Raw genomic sequence first — 18406 nt, forward strand, 5'->3', positions numbered from 1 at the left:
GGCAGGGAGTTCCAAAGTGTAGGTGCTGCCACACTAAAGGACGGATTTCTTACAAGAGCAGAACAAGTACTATGTGGCACCCATAACATGGTAGCAAATCAGCAACCAGTGCAGATTTCAGAGTAGAGGTATTATGTGCTGCTAGGGTCTCACTCATGTCAGCAATCGTGCCACAGCATTCTGCACTAACTGCAGCCCTCGGTCAGGTTGTGCTGCATGGGGATTTCTGTGACCTTGGCTGACTGGCTGCCAGGATTTTTTTAGTTTTGGTTAGGAATCCTGACTGGTTGTGGGATGCAGAGTTTTCTGCCTTACTCATGGGAATCTTGTTGTGGTTGGTATAGAATTGCATTTAGGAAATTGCATTTAGGAACCTCCGGGTTCTGACTCATAGGGAGGACCGGAGGGTGGTGACAAGATCTAGGGCCTTCTCAGTGGTGGCCCCCGAACTGTGGAATGGTCTCCCCAAGGAGGTGCGCTTGGCACCGACATTATTATCTTTTCGGCGCCAAGTTAAAACCTTCCTCTTCTCCAAGGCATACTAATTTAAGTTAATTTAATTTAAAATCTGCTGTGATTGTTTTTAATATATTTTATTTTATATGTTTTTGTTGTATTATACTATGTGATTTTATTGTATTTTCTGTGTTCACCGCCCAGAGAGCTATTGCTAGTCGGGTGGTATATAAGTCTAATAAATAATAATAATAATAAAATAATAATCACTATCTTTTATTTTTATTTTTCTATTTGCATTTTATTTACCTTTAACCTCACTCCCTTACATCCATAGAAGCAGTAACAGTGGTTGCATGGGCTCAGCTCAACCCACTTAAACCCACTGATGATGCACTTTGTTGGTTGCATGATGGTTTGTTTCTTGCCCAATAGTGGTAAAAGAGAATTCACATACTGGGAAGTGTGGCTACAACTGCTGTTGTTCCCAAGCTGCTGCCTGTGAAGGTAGACCAAACCATGTGTGTTTTCTCTCTGTCCATTATTACTCACTAGAATTGGGTTGGCTGTCAGTTTATAGCAGCCCACAAGGCAGACAGAAAAGGGTAGAGAATCTTCTTACTCTTCCTAATTTCTTAGACCTCTTTCTGAAGTGAAGGGTCAAACCTGTAAAGATGTTTGGAGCAGCCATGTTAAAAGGTAGGGGCAGGGCATTCCAGACAGGGGATTGTCAACCCTTCTTGAATATGGATATCTTTGCAGAGGATCCCTAGTCAAGCCTTACCAACAGCACAATCCGATCTATATCTACTCAGAAGTAAGTCCTATTATAAGTTCTTAGTAAGTTAGTGTAGAATTGCAGCCTTCAGGGCCATCCATCTCTACTCCTGAGTGCTCCCATCTAATATCTCCACAACACGAGGATTTCTTTCAACAATGGCCTTCTGGTGACTGGCCTGGCCTGTGGGCACTTAAACCCTTCTTGCCAGAAGCAAGTTGGCTAGATTAAATGTTCCCTACCCAGGTTCCATCTTTTAGCTAAGATTTCTATCTTAATTTCCAATCAGATAAATGTTTTTGTTTGAATTTCATGCTCCAAGCGACTGTGGTTGATGCTTAATGTATCATGCTTCATGACATCACTTGGGCCTGCCCCTGTGGCATCACTAAAATCTCAGGGTTTGGGATGCTTTTGACCTGGCAACCTTAGACACAACATGTGACTGGCAACTTTCGAAAGTGGAGTTTTTGAAGTGATCTAAGTGTGGAGACAGACAGAGCATTGTGGAAGCGTTGTTGATGTGTTTTAAGTGTAGCAGAAGTAATCTGGAATAGGTTTTCATGGCAGCAAATGTTTGTTCACACCACTTGTATCATTCTTAGTTTTTGACGTCTGTCTTCATCCTTCAACATAGTTTGAAAGAAAAAGATAGGGACCCCACTATTGAGCTCACAAGTTATTACATGAACTCAAAAGAAACTCTGAATGAAGGACCTTGTGAGGACATTTACTATGGTGATGTACTGAAACACCAAGCTTAGACTGATTCACCAGGGTTGGTTTAGAGCAACCTTCCCCTATGTGGTGCCTCTAAGTGTTTTGGACTACAACTCCCATCAGCCCAAAGCAATGACAGGAAATGTAGCCCAAAACTCTGGCGCGCACTAGCTTAGGAAAGGCTGCTTTACTGAATTGTAGATTAGAGTTGCAAAGAACACAATGCTTTTGGAGGTTCAGTGCTAGGTCCTTTTACTCCCATCTCAGATTGACCATTTTTTCCTTTGGGAAAATGGGTTATCTGGTTCCCCTCCCAGAGCAGAGCCTGCAATTTTGCATACCATGACAAATGTGTTCAATGTTGTCCCCCAATTTCATGGTGCTTGAGTCAGACAAACTTGTTGCCATGAACATGGATCAGATGCCAGATCAGCTTGGAACAGTGTCTTGGGTTTAATGTCTATGTGTCAAGGCAAGACTTGCAATGGTGGTTGCCTCTCCCACGTAGGGAACAGAGGGACTTTATACCTTGGCGCATAGGCCTCCTACAAATGCATAATATTTGCAGAACCTAAGAGGTCTCTATGCAGGTGATGTTCTCAGCCTTTTCCTGCCTGGTAAATCCAATGGAATATTCTTCCATGAAGTGGCGGTTGGTGGCTCCATGTCAGTGGAACAGTGGAATCTGCTCCAGGTTTTAGTCTGAACTTTCAAGGACAGCTTCCAGCTAAAAGCTGGAGCAGATTCTACTGCCCTACTAACATGGACCCACCAACCGCCACTGCTTGGGCTGCGATCATACAGATTTGCAGTCTGTCTATAGATGAGATGCATCATCCCCCCTCTTGTTATTACATTTGAAAATATATACGGCAAAGAAATAGATAATTTCAGAATGAAATTCCATCAGATTAATAATTCAGAAGTCACATTAATCTTGTTTTAGCATGAAGTAAATATTCACAACTGAATTTGAATCTGGAAACTGATTAAGTATCTCATGAGGACGCATGATCAATCAGAAATCATTCTGAACTTTGCACATGTGAAGTTTTCTCATATCATTTCAACATGGAGGGTCCTTTGGTGTTCTCTTTAATGCTTTTTACATCACTGAAAGTAAATGGGGGGGAGAGTAGGAACTGCTTGGTTACACAAGGGAAGATCCCTTAAAGGCCTGATTTCCATTTAGTGTTTGGAAAGAATGTAATTCCGCCCACCCTTTTCTTTATCGAGTTACCTTCTTGGGTCATATTTTATTCTGCTCCATTTTTTGGTATTTCAAAAATAAACACATGTGCAAAAGCAAAATGACTAATACAGTCTTCCACTTTGAAAAATGTATAATGCAGATTTTCAAACTGAATTGTCCAAAGCAAGGATGTAGTGAACACACTGGTGAAAATATGTCAGTTACTCTTGTTCTTTTCTCCCAAAGGCCTGGCTACAGGGGCAGCGTGATACAGGATGGTATGAGGTGATAAGAATCCTGCAGTGGTAGAATGGACGGTACCATTTCTGACATTCTTGAATGTATTTACTTATGTTTGCATGTGTAGGCTTCTGCCCAAAGGCTCTTCTTCACACAACCATTTAAAATCATATTTCCAGCAAATAATCCTCCCCTATGTAAAATCACTCTGCAGTGGAAAAGTATCACAGAAGGGAGTGGACGGGGTTAGAACTTTTCTTCCTGCCGTGCTTGATGCCTTACTCGCAGGGATATTTTTCTTGTTGTAAAAAAGCCAATACAGGGAGCATTTAAAAACTGCATCCTTCCATTTTTAGTCGGAAGTGATACACTCTACCACCTCAGAATCCAACCATCTCATTCTGCAGCATATATAGACCAAACCGAAGACAGACTGACTGACCAACATAGCAGAGATAAAACCAAACCTGAACCAAATCCTTATTTTCTCCCTAAAACGTAAATGAACCTGAGCCAGAATAGAAAACAAAAATAAATGCAGCTTCTTAATGCAAAATAAGGATTTGAGTAAAAACCAAAAACCACATTCAGAGGTTGCAACCAAATGTAATCATCAGCATGCAGAACTAATGGTCTGTATCCAACAAAACACACTCAAGAGTAGATCTATTGAAATTAATGGACTCATTGGAGGCTGGAGGAAGTGGAGCTGGTGGAAAGGGCCACCACATCCAACCTCTGTTCAGGCACTGCTGGGAGGAGAGGATGCTGGCTTGCACCGGCAGGGGGCAGTGAAAGGAAACAAAATGCATGTTTCCTTCTGCCACTCATTTTCCCGGGGTATCAGCTGCTGGGATTGTGGGCTACAGGACCGAGCCAAATGGGCTCAGGATGTGGCATAAGTCCCCCTCTCCTCGGTTCTGCCCCGACACCCCCCCTGGAATGCCCCTTTTTTGGGCCTTCCACTGGCTTCACTTGGGCCAGTCTTGGCTGAGTCAGCTGGGCCCTGGTTATGCCCAGGTGGCAGCACAGTTCCCCGGGGGGGGGACTTCTGCTGGCACAGCCTACTAGCACTGACACCCTTCCTGCTCAGCCGCAGCTCGGCCACATCCTGAAGCCCCTCAGCCCAGTAACTACCAGGAGGATTGCGCCCTTAGTTGTCTATAAACCAATGTTTCGAAGAATTTTTACCAATTTGTTTTGTGCAGGTTTCTATAACCTGTCATCTTTTAAGTCAGGCAGGAAATACATTACTTTGAGAGTTAAGGATGCCATACACTTTAAACATCATTAATTAAAATTTGTTCCAATTTACTTTTTAAGTGTTTTAGTAATTTTAACTGCATCTTTTTATGCTGCCTCTATTGCGTCTGCAGAGTGCTGTCCCAGAAGGCTGTTCCAAGTGGTCCAGAGCCTGGTTGGTCCAGCTGCCCTGGAACCGATGGAGCATACTAAGACCTCCTGTGGGGAATTTGCAGAGCACTTTGCGGATAAAATCAATTGTATAAAGAGTGCTATTCCATGCACTGTGGACACAGTGAGCGAGCCAGAGTCGGCCAGTGGCGCTCTGGTGGTGTGGGATCGGTTCCAGCTTCTTCCTTCTGATGAAGTGGACAAAGTGCTTTCAACCTTAAAGCCAACCACTTGCTTACTCAACCCTTGCCTGTCATGGCTCATTATGAGCTGCAAGGATAGACTGGGCGAGGGGATCAAGGCGATGGTAAATACGTCCCTGGAAGAGGGAGTAATGCTACTGGCCCTCAAGGAGGCAGCAATAAAACCAATTCTAAAGAAGTCCTCCTTGGATCCCCAAGATTTAAATAACTTTCACCCAGTTTCGAATTTACCATTTCTGGGCAAGGCAGTTGAGTGGGTGGTGGCGAACCAGTTGCAAGCGCATTTGGAGGAAGTGGATTATCTGGATCCATTTCTATCAGGCTTCAGGCCAGGACATGGGACTGAAATGGCCTTGGTCGCCTTGGTAGATGATATGAGGAGGGCGTTGAATAGGGACGAATGCACCTTCCTTGTCCTCCTGGACCTTTCAGTGGCTTTTGATACCGTTGACCACGGTATCCTCCTGGACTGCCTGGACAGGTTAGGCATAGGGGGAACTGTATTACAGTGGTTTTATTTATTTATTTATTTTATTTTATTTTATTTATATACCGCCCTAAGCCCGAAGGCTCTCTGGGAGGTGTACAAAAGATTATAGCCATGTGACATTCAAAAAATTAATAAAGATGTACCAATCTTCATAAAATGTGAGTCATTTTCATTTCTTTTCTGTCTTACTATCTTAGTATCTCCCAACAGACCACACACTCCACAGTCTTTCATAAAAGATGCAATAGACATTTTCCATTTCTTAGCATTTCTCTGTTTCAGCAGCTGTTAACAAATTACTAGCTATTTCTTAATTCTTTTCCCTTATGGCATTCTCTAGGATGGTACCCAAAAGCACTATTATGGACCCACAGATACTGAATACCTAAACATTCTTCCTATCATCTGGATGATTTGTCTCCAGAATTGAGAGATAAGATTGGGAGATACAGACCACTGAGGGCCATTTGAAAAGCTGCAGCATGTCTTCAACATTGCCTCCTTCCCCCCCCCCCATTTAATGCATGACAATCTGTACTGCTGCATTTTTAAAAAGTGTTCCATTCCTTCCTCTCTGGGAAATACCAGAGAGTGGCATTGGGGGATGAGGTTTCGTATCCTTGGCCTCTCACTTGTGGGGTGCCACTGGGCTCCATCCTCTCCCCAATGCTGTTTAACATCTATATAAAGCTGCTGGGGGCTATCATCAGGAGATTTGGGCTGCAATGTCACCAGTATGCCGATGACACACAGCTCTACCTCTCATTCAAATCTTCACCGAGGTTGGCTGTAGAAACCCTGTCCCAGTGCCTGGAGTTGGTGAGTGGCTGGATGGGAGCTGAAACTGAACCCTGACAAAACCGAGGTACTGTTTGTGGGAGACAAGAAAAGGCTGGGGGAAGTTGACCACTCAATGGGGTACAATTGCCCCTGAAAGTCCAGGTCTGCAGCCTGGGGGTCATTATTGACTCCCAGCTGTCAACGGAGGCTCAGGTTTCGGCTGTGAGCCGGGCAGCGCTGTATCAACTCCATCTGATACAGAGGCTGCGCCCCTACCTTCCCAACCATCTGCTCCCATCGGTGGTACATGCCCTGGTCTTCTCTCGCCTAGACTACTGTAATGCGCTCTACGTGGGGTTACCCTTGAAAACGGTCCGGAAGCTGCAACTGGCACAGAATGCGGCGGCTCGCCTGATTAAAGGCAGCCGCCGACGAGATCACGTCACTCCAGTGCTGAAGGAGTTGCACTGGTTACCGGTTGTTTTCTGAGCCCAGTTCAAGTTGTTGGTTTTGACCTTTAAAACCCTGCATGGTTTCGGCCCAGTCTATCTGAAGGAGCACCTCCAGCATCATCAGTGATGCCGCTCAACTAGATCAGCCTCGAAAGACCTTCTCTCTATCCCACCAGTTAAAACAGCTAGACTGGTGAGGACTAGGGAGAGGGCTTTTTCAATTGTGGCCCCCACTCTGTGGAATTCCCTGGCTCTTCAAACAGGCTTTTGGGGTGGGTTAGGTTTTATTATTATTGGTTGAGATTTTAATATTTTAATGTAACTATATGTTTTAATTTTGTATGTCGCCCAGAGTGGCTGGATTGCCAGCCAGATGGGTGACTAATAAATTTAATAAATAAATAAATAAAATATTTTACACTACCTACGTGTGATGGCTGACAGGTATAACAAAGACACTTTGTTACTTGCTGCATCCCATGAACTGGAAATGATCCAGGTCGAGATATCTGTTGAACCAATACAGTGCCTTTATTGGCTTTGAATTAGAACTGAACCAGAACCGTTTCAGTCATAGCTGAATCTGAACACTAACCCCTAACTGAACAAAAACAACATTAATGGTTTGACTGCCAGAATATATAGGCACCTGATTTTTAGAATTACCCAATTCTCAAACAACAGTGCAAACAGCTTTTTTACACGGTTACTGTGATTGCAGTCCTTTTGACTTTTTGATGTTCATATTTAATTCAGAAGGTCATTGTCTGCAAAATAGTGCCACTCCTTCTCACAAATAATTCAGAAAGCAGTAGACACACTAGTGTCAATAAATCTATGAACACATGAGAGACTGGATTCTGCAGGCATGCAGTTGGCACTGAAGTGCTTTGCAAGATTAAATGGGCATCTTCCTACCTTTCGGCTCACGTAGTGTTCGCATTTAGAGTCTATACAAAATGCAATATCCAGTGACATTTCAGGATTTCTGCAGAAGGGCAAAAACAAAGTCCTTCCTGTTCCATACTCTCTTTACCAGGTTCAACTTTGATTGCTTTCCTCTAGCAATGAACATGTGGCAAAGCTACTTTCCAACTGCTCTTGCCCAAATCAACCTATTAAGAATTTTACTAGAACATAAGAAAAGTCTGCTGGATCAGGCCAGTGGCCCATCTAGTCCAGCATCCTATTCTCACAGCGGCCAACTAGATGTCCATAGGAAGCCTGCAAGCAGGACTTGAGAACAACAGCATTCTTCCCTCCTGTAGTTTCCAGCAACTGCTATTAAGAAGCATACTGTCTCCAACTGTGGAGGCAGAACATAACCATCATGGCTAGTAGCCACTGATAGCCTTATCCTCCATGAATCTGTCTAATCCTCTTTTAAAGCCATCCAAGTTGGTGGCCATCACTGCCTCCTGTGGGAGCAAATTCCATACTTTAACTATGTGCTTGTGTGAGGAAGTACTTTCTCATGTCTTTCCTGAATCCTCCACATTCAGCTTCACTAGATATCTGTGACATCCAAAGTTTGTGTTGCCTTTGTGCAAGTTATACATTATTCCGCAACTCTAAACTTTGAGGTAAAACAAATTTTGGATTTCAAATAATCAGACGTATTTGTAAAAAAATATATAAAAAGAGGGTCCCACTCAGCAACTTAACAGCAGTAGCAGGACCTGACTTCAATTTTCAAGATGTTTCCAGGGAGCGGCCTTCTTTTTACACATTGCAGTAATGAAAGTCTGAGATGTTTTACCAGGGCATAGATAATTGTGGCTAAATTAATTGAGAGATGGTAGGAGCTGGCAGACAGCTAGTGCACACTTGCAACGTAGTGTGGTCTTTGAAAAATTTACAAAAACAATGTGAAAAAACTGTGAAATCTATTTGCGTTATGGTTCCCTCTACGCATCACTGGGCACCTGCCAAGGCCCACACCTCTGCATGCCCCTCCCATGTTGTCTTGGCCATGCAGCTCCTTTTCTTTGATGTCACAGCCTGTTCACCTGTCTTCTCTGAGTGTGCAACAGTGTTACTGAGCTCCATTTGGTGGGCAAATCTACAAGCATGGTGAAAATGATCACCCCAAAACCTATGGAGTGGGAGGGAAGGAAAATCTTTGGTCAGGAAGCTCTTGCTCATGACTGAAATAGACCAGAATATCTATTTCAAGGGCAGAAAACAGAGTGTGAGAACCAGAAACGCTGACAAGGCCTTAGTAGAGCTAAGACAATGCACCAGTGTGAAGAACTTGCAAGATTTGTCACTCCAAGGGGCTAGCAGTACTGGATGACCTGTGCGGGTCTCCCTGCACCCAATAAAGCTTGGGATCACATCATCCTCTAAAACAATGGGAAGCTGATTCTGCAGGTGTTTGTCCCATGGCCTGTCATTTACCACTACAGAACTGAATTTTCAGTGAGAAAAAAGTGGGGTGAGATCAGAATGCAGAAAATTTGGGGTGTGAATGGGGATAAAAAAGAGATTGCACTCAGTGCTAGAATTCACTTCTTTGCTTAACTGTATTTTTGCTTAGCTCCAAGTGTTTCTTAAACATTTTTGTTTGTTCTTGGGACTTCCACAGGGCAACTTGCTTTTTTGCCTTTTCTTTTACAGAAGAAGGGATTTCTTGAACCTGCCCTTTCTACAGTTGTGAACCTGAATGTGGCCATATATATAAAAGAGAGGGGAGCGTATCTCATATTCTTGTTTTAATGTTTCTGCTTATTCCTTGGTGAGATTTATACTTCATTATTTCCCAACTTTTCCCCGTCATCCTGCATTCATCTCTCAGCTCTTCCTTGAGCCCACAGAAACTGGTTCCTTTAAATTCCTGCTTAGATAGGTAGCTATCATATTCTTTCTTTTCTTTTTTCTTAATGTTTAGGAGAAGTTACTATATAGCTGACACAGCAAAGCTTTTAACTAGTTTGGATTGGCGGATGTTTTAGGGGATAAATGAAGGTAGAGTTGAATAATTAAAACTATCACTAGTTTTCCAAGCCATAATCAATGTTTGTAATAGTTATGTTGCATAGTGCTCTTCTGAGGTTATGTTTAAAAGTTAAGCAGCACATTCACATTCTGTTTTGTTTTCGATGTAATCAGTACTTGCATATTCTGTTCTTTATATTTCTCCCTTCCCCAAGATTCATTTAAGTATAGTTGATTTCTCTTCAATACTGTTATACTTTAAAAAAAAAAAACTGAAATGCATTCATTAGTCTTCTGCTGCTGTATTTAACATAATTACTTCCCAATGGATTGTAGCCTCTCAGGTTTGTTTGGTCACCGACCAGTCGCCCGCTGGGGCAAATTAAGAATCTCACTTTGAAGCAGTGACAAGTGGAAGGAAATGATGCAGCATCACATCATCCATTTGCTTTGTGCACTCCTGCAGGGCAGTTGTGTGGACTGGAACGAGAGGCAGAGGGCAAGCAATGGGGAATGGCAACAGCAGCAAGGAGGAGGTGGGCTCATTCAGCCTCCCCCCAAATAAAACCTTGGCCAAGAGCCCCTCCGAAACCTGGAGGTGACACTGCTTCTCTCCCCAGAGGAAAAAGGAAACTTGTGATGAGAGATTTGGCAACAATTATGAGGGAAACGTCATGAGGCCAGATAATCAAAAAGCGTGCCAAAGAATAGGGACAAAACATTTAAGTCAGCAAAGCTTGGTGACACTCACTGAAGGATGCTGGAAACATTAGCCAGGCAGACCCATCTCCAAATCACAAGCTAATGTATTTGAGTACTTGTGTTCCAGATGATTGAGGGAAAGAAAACATTTGTCCCATCTTAAAAAGAAAAGATAAACACTGGGAACTGCAAACTATTCAATATCTTCAATAAGGACATGATTGATACAAAGCTGGGAGGGTCTGCAAATGTTTTAGAGGTAGGCTTAAAGTTCAAAATGACCTCAAACAAGAAAATTACCAGATACTAACAACATAAAATTCAGGTTTAATAAAAAGGGCAGAGCACCACAGTATTAAGGGAAGCACCAACTGTTTCTATGGCATAACTGGCTAGTTTCACCTAGGGCAGTGCATGTCTCTTTGGCGATCATCCAAATCTCAAAATATCAGCAGATTTGTGTCTTGCATCTAAAGTTGCTCATGAGGGAAGTGCAGTCTGCACAGCCAAAACTGGAGTCCGGTGTTTTTTTTGCTTTCAGTCGAAACTAAAATGATGTCTCCTCAAGAGAGTTTTTGTGCTAAACTGGTCAGTGGGATTAACACAGTACATGCTGCAAAGCAGAGAGCTATGCTGGTTAGTCAGTGAATTAATTCAGTAGTCAATCAGTGTATTGCTCCTAGTGGAGGTCAGTTCATTAGGGTGAATGGGGCTGTGCCCCACCAAGCTCAGCCTGTCCTCCCTAACTGCTAACTTACTTACAGCCAGTCACAGGGGTGGCACTGGATATTAGCCTCTTCCTCCTCAGTTTCAGTCTTGCCCTTACAGAACTCAGAAGGAATGAGAATGGGGACAAATTCAGAATTAGATGGCTCCACCTTTCATCGTCACTGGCTCCGCCTATCTTAGTCTCTGGCTCCAGCTATTGTTCTCCCTGTTTTCCACCCTACCAGTTCCAATGGGCACCAGCCTACATTGATTGCACTTAACGTGTGCTAGATGGGGGGGATGGCCCCTGTGGAAGTAATCTAGGCACAGAGGTGTTGTGGGGATATAGGGGCTAAAGAATTAAGGGAGATGTGGTTATAGCGGAGACTATGCACCTGAGCGAAAAGAGGAAAAGCTGGAAAAGATAAATATTGTCAGGGTCAATATGTTTGCACACAGCCAGAATTCGTCTGCTTCTCGTATTGAACTGGTTCTAGTGGGCTCTCTCTTTCACAGCTAGAGAGAAAGGACTAACTTATTGCCTAACTCAGAAGCCTGTCACTATTTCCGCTATATGCAAAATATATCCAATACTCACCACCACAATTATGAAATGTGAAATGAATAATATGGATCTCCAGGTATTGCACATGAGTTAGTACAAATCATTTATGCAGCACTTAAATCTACAACATGCTTTTCAGTCTTTACTGTGTTTTATCCTATATACCCTTGGGATGTAGGTCACTGTTATTCCCCCTCCTCTTTTTTAAAAGATGGAGGCCTTGCCCATTACTGTACAAGTCCCTTACAGATAAAGGACTAGAATCCACCTAGATCCAAGCACAGCTCTCTATGGATCACATTGACCTCACTAGCTGGAAGGGGTATGAAGAGATATCTACAATTCAGTTTTCCCCATTCTACTGTTTTTCAGCGTTTTCAGGGGCAATGACCAATGCATAATACTACTAATAAAAAACATCACATAAGATCATAAACTGTCTGCCAAAGTGAGGAAAGCTGCACATTGAAGTTATTCAGTTATAACAGAAAACATTATTCCTCTTGTAGCTGAATCCATTTTTATCATTGTAAGTGAAACCTAGACACAGATATATGTTACAGGTAACTCAATTTTTTTTGAATCCATGAGGGCTTATTGTAACAACAATCCCTAAACATTTACAACACAATCCAGCTATTTTTAAAAGTTTTGCTGGTTTCAACGGGTGACTGAAGTAAGCAGCTAAATATCTCTTCTGCTGAAATAAATTTGACTTTAATGCTAGCTGGCTCTCACTTATCTTTCATAGTTACTAGAAGTACACCAGAGTGAGGAAAAATAAAAAGCAAAGGTAGCCATATTGGTCCATAAGGGGGGGGACCTCTAAATGAACAACTGGACCTTTTTTAGGGCCAACCAAAATGATGCAAAATGGTGGCAAGCTTTTGAGTTCTCATCATCAGGCAAGAGGCTACATAAAACAGGTGAGGGGACAAGGAATCTTTTTGTAAGTGCATCCTTGTACTTGTCCTCCCCCCACATCTTTAGTGTAGTGGCACCTACTCTTTGGAATTCCCTACCCTTAAGCATTAGACAGCTCTGTTGTCTTTTTGGCGCCTACTGAAGACCTTCCTCTTTCAACAAGCCTTTCAAGTAGAGACCTTATCCCAGTCTGTGTCTGTACTGAAATTGCTTTTTAAGATGTTTTTAAAGATTTTTAAAAATATATTTAATGTCTGTTTTTATGATGTTTTATAGCTCCTACTGGGAGGAAGGGCAGGGTATAAATTTAATAAATTATCATCATCATCATCATCCTTATACTAACTCAGGTCTATCTAGCTCAGTATTGTCTATTCAAGCGGTTTCCAAACTCCCCCCTTCCCCACGGACCACTAGAACATTTCTGAGAGTCTTGGCGCACTACTTAATGACTTTTCTGCCTGTTGTGCAATTGTAATGTGTTGTGATAAATGCTGTATAATTTTGAATTCTATTTTCTTGCTTCCTTTATTTCTTATATTGTATTTTAATGTATTGCAATTCGCATTCCACAGAATTCAAATTGTAATACAATAAAATACAATATAAGAAATAAAAGCAATAAAAATACAATTAAAAGTCAATATGAATATTTAATGTGACCATCCCATGGACTACCTGAATGAAGCTCACAGACTACTGATGGCCCACGGCCTACAGTTTGGGAACCACAAACTGACTCGAAGCAGCTGCCCAGGGTTTCACAGAGGGCATTCCCAGCTTTACCTGGAGGTGCTGGTTTGAACCTGGGACCTTTTGCATACAAAGCATGAGCTCTACCACTGAGAGATTATCCTTCCCCTACCTAGTGGATTTTCTTATGAGCAAATTCTTTCAGATCACGCACAAACAGTGATCTGGAAACTCCTTGTAACTACATCAAATTACCATGTTAGGCAGAAGGTTCTGCCTCAGTTTGTTATGGGCATGCCAGTTTTGAATATGCAATGAGATTTATTTTACATGAGAGAGCATTCAAACATCATGTCTACAATATAGTCTACAGTGTTATAGTCTAGTAATGCAGGGCTGCTTATCATGCACTTTACATCTCAGTGCATATTAACTAAGCATTCATAATTGTCATTATGGGTCCCCCAATTCACAACTCAATTACTGTAAGAAAAAAAAACCCAGTGTAATTAATTACAATGTTCTGGGAAAAAAGGCCACAGAGACAGCCAAGTGGATGTTGTGATATCCTAAGACTGTGGTTCCCAAACTTTTTTCCCCCATGGACCACTTGAAAATGAATACAGTAGGGCTCCGCTCATACGGCGGGTTCCGTTCCGGACCCCTGCCGTAAAGTGGAAATCGCCATAAAGCGAAACCCATTGACGATAATGGGATGTGTCACGCGAAAATGACATCAAAATGGTGCGCAACGGGAAAAAAACGCCGTAAAAACAGAACAAGTGCCTTAATGCGGGGACTTTTCCTAACTGAAAGCCGCCGCATTAGCGAATCGCTATAAAGCGAAGCGCTGTAAAGCGGGGCCCTACTGTAATGGCCTTGGCGAACCACTTAATGATTCTGCCTGTTGTGACAATTGTAATGCACTGTGCTAGATGCTGTATGATTTTAACTGTATTTTTATTGCTTCTTTAATTTCTTATATTGTATTACAGTTTGCATTCTACAGAATTCAATGCGTAATACAATAAAATGCAATATAAGAAATAAAAGAAGCAATAAAAATACAATTAAAACGCAATATGGATATTTAATGTGGACATACCGTGGACCACCTGAATGAAGCTCATGGACCACTGTTGGCCCCAAACCCACAGTTTAGGAACTCTTGTCCTAAGGGGCTAGAAGAACAAAGCTGTGGAGGCAGGGAGGGAGGGAGAGAGAGCGAGAGAGAAAGTGCACGCGCGCGAGAGAAGGTATTCATAGAATTATAGAGTGGGAAAGGGGCCCATGGAGTCCAACCCCCTGCTCAATGCAGGAATCTAACTTTAAAGCATACACATTGGGTTGCCATACTGAAAAGTCTACATTTGTCCCACTAATCAGGAGGAGGTACAATTGTGAGTCAAAGGAGATGTCACTGAAGATATTTATCTGATGATTTATATACTGAAATACTTTATTATGAAAAGAAATTTCATGCTTTTTTCACATTACACTATTCTCACTTCAACATTACAAAAGGCAGGATCATACCAGAGGGAAACTGGCAACTCTTTGCCACAGATGGAAATATTTTTTCTTACTTCCATCCTCTACTTATTGCTAGATAAAGCGTCTTGGATCAACATGTCAGACTTCAGCATGCACTTAAGCTTGTCTGCAAAAATGCTGCAGGCTTATCAGTTACTGTTAAACTGAGCAAACAGATAAAACAAAAGAATTATGAAATATTATCTGGCTGCTGGAAAAAATAAGGAGCTATATAAAGAGCTACTAAAAGAAAATAAAAGTGAAAAGGTGAAGAGGACAACTGCGGTGAGATGGTTTTAAAAGTACAAAAAAGCCACTGACAAAAACTTCCAAGTCACAGAGTGCTGGCCTGCCTATCAGAGTGACGTCGGTTGAGGTTTTGCCTGAATAAGGTCCGAATGCAACATTTGGTCTATGTTTCTCAAAGCACTGTCCCTTTGTGCTTTTATACTGGACAGCTGGCAACAGCTCTCTGTGAGATTACCAACTATGTCACATTGTGTGACTGACGTAACTTAACAAAAGCCAATGCTTCTTCACAATGTCATGCCAGAAGCATGAAGCGTCTATAAAGTAAAGTTTAATGACTTACCTTTAATCTCATATTGTTATCGCTTTTATTAGCATCGCTATGGACCTACTATTATTAATATAATTAAAAAAAACATTATTGTGGATCTCATTATTGCTTTTATTAATGTTGCCGAGGCCATCACAACTACATCAAATAGTCGATGGTCCCTCAGGTAAAATATGGGAAGACTCTACTAAAAAGGCTAAGCCGGCAATCAGGAGTGTCCAGCTGCAGCAGCAAAAAACCTCTATTTTGTACGAGAAGTTATATCAAAATTGTAGCATGAGGGAGAGGAAATCTCATATCTTAGTATAATGTTACTAAAAGATTTGGGCTTTTGCTTCTTTGCACAGAGGTGACGTAAATAAAACTGACAGAATGCCAGGACATCTAGAAATAAACCAGGATGTGCCTACAGAGTGTAGGTATCAGTGAAGCTGCCTTTCTTGACCAGACATCTTGAAAAGCCTTGTAATTTAGAGAACCATAATATAAAACGGGGCTAGAACTTTGGGAACTGCTTAGGAAATTGATAGAACAATCCTATACATGTTTATTCAGAGGTAAGCCTTACTTCTGAACAATGGGACTTACTCCCAAGTAAATGAGACTAGTATGGCAATGTTAAAGAAAAATAGTACTTGCTAAACATTTATATAGCACTTCCAAGCGTTCAAAGTGCCTCAGGTGCATTATCTAGTCATAATCCTTACAACAACACTTTCAGGTGAGTCCTTATTGTTACCCTCCATCCATAGGAAGCCTGAGGGGAGAATGAGGTTAAGAGAGAGTGGCTTCCCTAAGGCCACTTAGTAAGTACATGGCAGAGGTGAGATTTGAACTGGAGACTTCCTGACCCAAAGCTCAGTCTCAGGTTGCAATCCTATTCATGCTTACCTAGGAGTAATCCCCATTGAATATAACAGGACAAACTTCTGAGTAAACATGCATAGGATGGTTCCGCTAGCTGTTATGCTATGCCAGTTCTAAACATTTGTTTTAATAAACGTATTTGTGATACTGGTAGTTCAGGCCTCTTGAGGGGGAAAATTAAGAAAAAAGACACACTGGTATTTTGCCCTTTAAATTTTTTCATAACGTAATCTCTCGTGACAAAATCTTGGACTGTCTTCTCCCATGGTTCACAAGATCCATCATCACTTGACCTATTAAATGCAGGAAAAATAAGGGCAAAGTTGCCACCAAAGACACACACACAACCCAACAACCAATAGCAGCGACTACATTGAGCCTCTCTTCAAAAGGACAACCCAGAAAGTTGTTCCTATGGCAGCAAAAGTTCTCACTCAGATTGAGAAAGCTAAATTGCGATATAGCCCCATGACATATTGGGTAGAAAAGGAACAAAGGTGAACCCCAGTTTATGCTTACCCTTGCATCCAAATATCTGGAATCAGCATGTACAATTCATTAACACAAAATAAAACAGAGCATTTGCAGATTGGTAGACAGTGCCAAGAAAGGGGGTAAAAACAACCACATTACCAAGTTGTGTCTGCAGTTCTTAATGAGCTGGTAGATCGGGATCTTGGCTTCATAATAATACTCATCTTGCAAATAAAATCCCAAGAGGTTTGAGCAGTGAAACTTCAGTTGTCCTCACACAGCTCCTCCTGCCCCACATATTCCATGTGCGGAACAGGCATGCTTGAAAAATGCAAGCTTTTTGAAAAGCATACTCCCCGTAGCAACACTCTGAGCTCTTTGAAACAAGTCCTAAACTACTGGAGCTCTTGGCTTATTCCTCCCTGCATTTGTGCCAGCACTGTTTGGAAGTAACAGTGCTTTTCTCTTCTGTCTTGCATTGCTGGGGGAGGAACCGTATTTTGAATCTATTCTCCATCCAGGTCACATGGGAAGCAAGGCAGCTGAAAGAGCCTCTTGATCGTTTTTCTCTCGCAATCCTATAATAACAGGTTTAAAGGTCAGCCACATTCTAAAACTGTTGATGGGCAGCAAAAGGAAAATATGAAGATGAGCCACTGGAGCACCAGTAAGTAGCCAGGGAAGCTTCATTTGCGGAGGTGCAAGGGGAAATGAAAGAGAACAGAGCATGATGACCCCTAGTTTTTCAGTGCAAGGATTGCATGAGAACATAATTCTTCGTAAAAAACCTTGCTCTTTCTTTCTCTCTCTCTCTCTCTCCTCTCCCCCCCCCACCTGCCCAGCTTTCAGAAAGGAAAACTAGCTGCTTAATCACATGAAAACCAAAACTGCTTGAGGGCTTAGTGACATCTGACTGAGAGAACACCTTGAGATAATAAACTGGAAGTTTACATAAAATAATATATGCAAAATGTTTGGGGGTTGTCAGTCTGTCTGTCTGTCTCTCTCTCTCTCTCTCTCTCTCACACACACACACACACACTATGCAGTCTATGGATAAATCATATTATGCACAGCACAATCCTAATCATGTTATATGGAAGTAAGTTCCACTGAGTTCACTGTGACTTACTCCCAAGTAAGAGAGCACATAGAATTGCAGCCAAAGTCCGGTTTCATACATGCTGAGCCACGCATACACTTCTCCATTCAAGATGCCCAGAACCTCTCACTTTTGAACAGCTAACATGCTCAGCCAACCATTCATCATAAAAGCTCCCTGCCTGAAAGCACTTAAAATAATCTGATTTCAGCTGACATGTGCAGTTTTGTGAAGAAGTAAAATACCCAGTTTTGTGGCTATGTTTATTTTATATATTGTGATTTATGTATGCATGCACGGAGAGGGGGAGAGAGAGAGAGAGATTTAAATGCAATGTTGTGAATCTGTTTTGGAATTTGCTTTTTAAATGTAGACAATGATGTCATCAGCAAGTGATTACATGCAGAGGGAACTGTTCCTTTATGCAAGAACAGCAGATTACGTATTGCAAAGGACTGGGTAACAATTCCACAGTTTTGGGAATGAAACTCAACTCACATGACATGATCTTCCCGAGTTATTAAGAATGTGTTAAAATATAAAGCATTTGGACAATTATATTTTCACCCATACCTGGACAGATGCCTATTAATCTCT

General features: G+C 41.9%; 1 protein-coding gene across 19 annotated transcripts in view; it reads right to left on the reverse strand.

The window, feature by feature from the left end:
* Positions 1 to 18406, reverse strand: part of PDE4D (phosphodiesterase 4D) — a 1048840-nt gene that overhangs the window by 206499 nt on the left and 823935 nt on the right. The window contains exon 2 of one of the 19 annotated variants that reach the window (XM_061618509.1): positions 16867 to 17285. The exons of the other annotated variants lie outside the window; for them this stretch is intronic. Coding sequence (XP_061474493.1) covers positions 16867 to 16931 — 65 coding nt within the window. The 5' untranslated portion in view covers positions 16932 to 17285. The remainder of the gene's footprint in view (positions 1 to 16866; positions 17286 to 18406) is intronic. 19 annotated transcript variants of the gene reach the window in all.

This window comes from Rhineura floridana, chromosome 1 (assembly GCF_030035675.1).
Source record: "Rhineura floridana isolate rRhiFlo1 chromosome 1, rRhiFlo1.hap2, whole genome shotgun sequence".
NCBI lineage: Eukaryota > Metazoa > Chordata > Lepidosauria > Squamata > Rhineuridae > Rhineura > Rhineura floridana.